Source organism: Enhydra lutris, unplaced genomic scaffold, assembly GCF_002288905.1.
Source record: "Enhydra lutris kenyoni isolate GAN:26980312 unplaced genomic scaffold, ASM228890v2 scaffoldscaffold68, whole genome shotgun sequence".
Taxonomy (NCBI): Eukaryota; Metazoa; Chordata; class Mammalia; order Carnivora; family Mustelidae; genus Enhydra; species Enhydra lutris.
Genome location: NW_019154152.1, coordinates 8,490,573 through 8,496,708, shown reverse-complemented (window position 1 = coordinate 8,496,708; position 6,136 = coordinate 8,490,573). Strand labels below are relative to the sequence as shown.

The 6,136-nt window shown below is 33.4% G+C and overlaps 1 protein-coding gene across 1 annotated transcript; it reads left to right on the top strand.

Moving 5' to 3' along the window:
• Positions 1-1,043: 1,043 nt before the first annotated feature.
• LOC111159555 (olfactory receptor 52N4-like) lies at positions 1,044-3,560 on the top strand. The gene is made up of 2 exons (XM_022522085.1): positions 1,044-1,065; positions 2,617-3,560. Exons 1-2 carry the CDS (start codon positions 1,044-1,046, stop codon positions 3,558-3,560), a joined length of 966 nt encoding a protein of 321 aa, XP_022377793.1.
• The last annotated feature ends 2,576 nt before the right edge of the window (positions 3,561-6,136 follow it).

The window sequence follows — 6,136 nt, the reverse complement described above, 5'->3', positions numbered from 1 at the left end:
AACAGGGATGTAGATAGAAGAAAAATGGAATAAGGAACAACTTGATATCTTTGATTCATCCATTATCCTAAACAATATTACCTATCCTATTACGATGACTGGAAGTTTATTCTCAGAAGAAACTAACAAATCCTACAAATGTTTAATGTCAGGTGTGACAAAGGTCAAGCATGAGGAATCATAAAATATGTGAGGATTTAATTCATATTCATATTTAAGTATGAGACCTGCAGTGTCCTTCTACTCAACTCCAAGAACACTGGTGGCCAATTAAATTTCTACTCCAAAAAGAGATTGGTGGATTCTTTTGGAAAAATTGCAAGTCCCTGAAAAATACCTATAAATAATGACAAATAAGGATGTCAATAATGAAGCAAAGGGATCCTATACAGGATTTAAAGTAAATATTATCAATTGCTGAGACTCAATCATCACCTGGAGTTTCAAATCAGCTTTCTAAAGACTATTAAGTATGAATTAAGTTGAAGATTATCAGACAGTTGAGAAACACTTCCAAAATTAATGATAGAAAGTAAAGTAAGCTATAAAAATAAATTATTAAAATTCTAAAGTTATAGAACTAATATATAAGAAGTAGAATAAATATATGTATAATTTTTATACATTCATACTAATCAGAGAAAAATAAGATGTTGGAAATTTGTAATATTACAAACAACAAAATGCCAAGATATTTGGGATATATAAACTTTCAGAACTCTTCAGAAAGGGGATGAAATAGATTTATCCTTAAAATTTTTCAACTGCAAAAATAAAAAGAATAATTTCAGAAGAACCAATATCTGACTAAAAAAGTGTGTAGAAATATAACAAGAAAAATGTTGGGAATAAATTATTAGAAGTTAAGTAAATTTCCAAAGTCAAAGATGTTAGATTTCCAGTGTCAGAAATCCCATGAATGCCTTCCCAATTATACATGCATAAACACACATACTCTTTTATCATTGCCATTAAATTTCAGAACACAAAAATTTTTAAATGTTCTTAAATAGTTTAGGGCCAAAAGCAATACAAATGAAAAAATGTCAGTGGTAAATAATTCATGTACAGAGGATCAAGAACTGGTATGGTCCTCTTAATATCTCACTAGAAGCTAGGAGATCAATACAGAAATGCTTTTATTAATCTAGAATTTTAAATCCAGCCAAATGATTAATAGACTAAACTATATTCAGACAGTGATAGTCTCAAAAAATATTTTCCATGATATCCTGAAACATAGAATGAAGAAAAATCAGATCTACAAACCGATGTACAAAGAGTAGGGGAAGGGGAATTTCTGGATGAGAATTATGTGTCTGAGAAAAAACTATTTCAGGGAAACAGGACTTCTCAGAAACAGATCATGTGGGAAGGACTAACATTGATAGATCATGTTTAGCTATCAAGAAATAACAGTAAAAATATTTTTTAGTTCTGAAAATAAATATTTTTTTCGGATATCTACATCAAATAGTAAGAAAAATTAAGTACTATCAAAATGAAAAATATTGAATGGGGAAGAAAATATAGACATCATATCATGTGACCTAGCAAGGGATAATATCTATATTATAATATAAATTAAACATGAAATAATTTTAACAAAAACAATTTCAAGGAGAAGTAGGACAAAAAAGCAGGCTAAACAAATTATTTAGAAATACAAAGGTCAATGCTAGTGGAGAGCTAAAATAAGTAATTTTGACCAACTGTGGGAAGCTGGACTTCAACAGTTAGAAAGGGGGAGCTGGATATTTTTTAATTTTCATTATTATCCTATAGTACTATTTCTAACACACACTTCTATGTCAAAATTTAGAAGAAATAATTTTTTAAAAATGGTCAGAGAAGAGCTCAGTTTTGGTATTGTATGCCACCAACACAGATATGAAGAAGCCTCATCTAAATAGTGCCTCCATTTACTCAGTTAGAAAAGTGCAGATTAATACTTCCTGGGCTTGTAGTGAGGATTAAATTAGTCAATATCTATAAAGTTCTTAGAACAGTATTTAGTATAGCATAAGTATGACCCAATAAACATAATAGCAACAAAGAAAATTCCTAACCATATCTGTTAGGTCATTGGAGAAATGATCAGTGAAATTTTCCTTAAGAGAACATTAAAAGGGAGATGTATATAGTAATTAACATTAAATAAGATATTCTAACAAAAATATCGTTAGAAATATCAAAAATGATTAAAAAATCATACAATTATCCTTCATTATAAATTTATAAGTAATTTAATCTATTTCTTTCTGTTTCTATAGTGTAGACACAATATACATCATAGAACCTGGTAAGTAGTGAGTGCTAAATATCTATTGTTGAATGATCAATAAATTAATGAATTAACAAACAACACATACTGGATTTGAACTATGTTTAAGTATTCTCTCATGCTTGAAATATTTGTTGTTTGATATTAAAATGCACACTTGACAGAGAGAGGGAGAATGAGAGAGAAAATATGGCTAAAATTTATCTTCTTTTTTAAAAGATTTTTTCCATAATACAGGAGGATCATAAAACAAAAGAACAAGAAGTACACAAATATCTATAACCTGCCTAATGATTATAATAATCTGATCATGCTAATGCTGAACCAAACAGACCTGACCCCAGTCTCATTCATTCTTAATGGGATCCCAGGACTGGAGAACATGCACATGTGGATTTCCTTCCCATTCTGCTCCATGTATGCTGTGGCTGTGATACGGAATTGTGGTCTCCTCTACCTCATCTGCTGTGAAGACTCCTTGCACAGGTCCATGTACTACTTCTTGGCTATGCTTTCCCTAACTGACCTTGTCATGTGCACTACTACAATCCCTAAAGCTCTCTGCATCTTCTGGTTCCGTCTTAAGGAAATCAGCTTTAATGATTGCCTCGTCCAGATGTTCTTCATCTATACCTCAACAAGGATGGAATCTGGGGTGCTCATGCTTATGGCCCTAGACCGCTATGTGGCCATCTGCTACCCACTGTGCTACTCTACTATCCTCACTAATCCTGTCATTGCAAAAGTTGGGCTTGCTACTTTTCTGAGAGTGGTGTTGCTTGTCACTCCCTTGACTTTCATTATCAAGAGACTACCCTACTGTAAAGAGAATATATTATACCACACCTACTGTGACCACATGGCTGTAGCCAAGTTATCCTGTGGAAATATCAAAATCAATGTTATCTACGGTCTGACAGTTGCCCTCCTGATTGGGGGCTTTGACATTCTGTGCATCACAATCTCCTACACCATGATCCTTCGGGCAGTGGTCAGCCTCTCTTCAGCAGATGCTCAACAGAAGGCCTTCAGCACCTGCACTGCCCACATCTGTGCCATTGTTTTCTCCTACAGTCCAGCCTTCTTCTGCTTCTTTTCCCACCGATTTGGGGGTCACAAGATCCCTCCATCTTGCCACATCATTGTGGCCAATATTTATCTGCTCTTGCCTCCCACTATGAACCCTATTGTGTATGGGGTGAAAACCAAGCAGATACGAGACTGTGTCATAAAGATCCTTTTGGGTTCTAAGGACATCAAATCCCACAGCATATGAAAGAGATACTTGTAAGGGAGGGGAAGAGAAGTGAAGGAGGAAAGGAGGAAAGGGGAGAAAACGGGAAGAGAATCTATAGGAGGAAATAGAAGGAAAGTGATATTTCTGTTGACTGGTTAGTCAGAGTCTAATAATGCCATCCTGAGAGTGCTGGTTTTGTCCATGAAAAGGGATGGTGTTGAGTGGTACATTCTTGGTAAGTGTCTTCAGAATCCCAATATCACTGGCATCCCCACAACCTTTTCTGTGAGAATTTCATCTCCTCTGTGAAACACATCATTTACCAGGTTTCCACAAACAAAAGCATAATGACACTATTGAGGGACATGAAATCAGATTTGATGGATGCCTGATGGGAAGGCAATCATTTACAACCAGATGCCAGTTTGTCTTATTTCCAAATAGTGACTGGAATTTCCAGTTTGAACAATTCTTTTACTTGTATTTGCTATATTTTAAATTGTTATATTTTCTGCCATCATTACCAAAATTTCTCTACTTTCTCAGTGTTGTCTTCCTGATGGAGAAGCTATGAAATGTCCATAAGGTGATTAGTTTGATGAAGTTTCAGCCTCTAAATTTCTAATTTGGAAATAAGTTAGGCAACACAGCACATTTCTCCTAGCTCATCCCAAACAAAACTGCTTCCCTACAGACTGGTGGAATATGCAGTTCTTTCCAAGATGGACTTCAAAAACACATCATCTGGAGAGGTAGAAAAATCTGTTAACCAAATTAAGGAAGATAATAGTATGCATTATTTTATGAGCACAGGATTTGGGAAGAATAAAAATTACTTATTTTGTCTTCTTTCTATTTTTTAAAGGTTTTATTTTATTTATTTGACAGAGAGAGAAGTCACAAATAGGCAGAAAGGCAGACAGTGGGGGGGGGCAGACTCCCTGCTGAGCAGAGAGCTCCATTTGGGGCTTGATCCCAGGACCCTGAGATCATGACCTGAGCTGAAGACAGACATTTAACCCACTGAGCCACCCAGGCACCTTGTCTTCTTTCTATTTGAGAATGAAATTGATGAAATAAAATCTACATTGTTTTTAATTTTTCAGATTCTTACAAATTAACAATTAGAAGATAGACCAAAAAGTAGTAATTTTACATTAATTTCACAGAAATAATGCCAATTAGAGTATTTACTCTAATTTCTCCCTATCCAAATAACAAGAATACACATTTCTTCCCCTGATTCAAGTTTTGTGTACTCATTAAGTTTTATGTCAAGTTTCTTCTACTGCTCCCATTATAAAATCCAGCAAAACATCTACCCTAGCCCTCAAAATACAACTACTCCCCAAGTATCATCTTTTCACTTCTCACAGAAAGCCTTCTATTAAAAAAAAAAAAAATCAGCATTCACTTTCTTTTCTCCAAACAAAACTACTCTCCCTGTAGTTTGTCTTTCCTACCCATCATCTGAAGTTAGTTTTGGTAATTCCACCACTGCCTTCCAGGTTAAACTGAATAGACCATTCTCTAATCTCATCTAACATTACTTCTCAGAGATATTGTATATGTATAACCCAGAGTAGCTTAATTTGTTTACATCCATGGGAAAACTTTTTTTCTATTCTTAAATTCATGCAATTACCTCCCCCTCTTCCCCATAAAACAAAACAAAAACAAAAACAAATAACAACAACAACAACAAAGAAAAACACCTTGCTTTCACTCTACAAGCAGGGACACATTTGAGTTTCTATCTGAATCTGTGCTCCCTGAATTGCATTTCTTTGATCCCAAGTAAATGATTGTTTGCCTCTCAAAAACTATATATATTGAATTTAATTCATTTACTCCTGCTGTCTTGAAATACATATTTTTTTAATTTCAGAAGGACAAAAAATTTCATGATTTTCTCCACTTTGCTGAACAATCTACAACCACTAGTATTATGGGATGATACTGGGTATCTTTGTCTTGCTCTTTTCTTTTTCATATGAGGAGAGTGTATATTTTGTTACCACAGGGAACAAACGAAACTACAAGAAATGTCTTCCAGATGATTGCATTTACTGAATTTGGTAAAAACCTTATTCTTATTTGCTGATATGAAAATGATTCATCAGTAGCACTTAATGTTGGTAAGATGGAGTCTCTGTTGAGTATGATACAAAGTAGGGGTTTTTGTATGTATCTTTTATTAAACCAGAAAGTTTTCTTTTTTTACTGTTTTATTATAAATTCATAGAGATCCATATAAAATCATTTTCTATAATTTCTACAGATATTAAGATAATAATATGATCTTTGTTCCTTTTTTCTTATGGTAAGGTATATAATTTTGCTGAATCAAATCATTTATGTACCATGAGATAAACATTTCTTGATTATTATTTAGTTTTAATACACTGTTATTAATTAACTAATCTCTTATTTACAATTTTTGTAAGTAAATTCATGAAGAAACTATGTCTATAATTTTATGTCTTTATATTAACTCTATAGCACATGCCTTTGAAATTAACATTACAAGTGTTTTACAAAATGAATTGCACACCTTTACCTATTTTACCATTTTATGGTATACTTTGCATAATTAAAAAATAATCTGAGGGGCG

Coding starts and splice junctions, on each gene's coding strand:
- LOC111159555 (XM_022522085.1), top strand. CDS start 1,044: ATGTCAGTGGTAAATAATTCAT. Junction 1,066..2,616: donor GTCAGTGGTAAATAATTCAT/GTACAGAGGATC, acceptor TGAACCAAACAG/ACCTGACCCCAGTCTCATTC.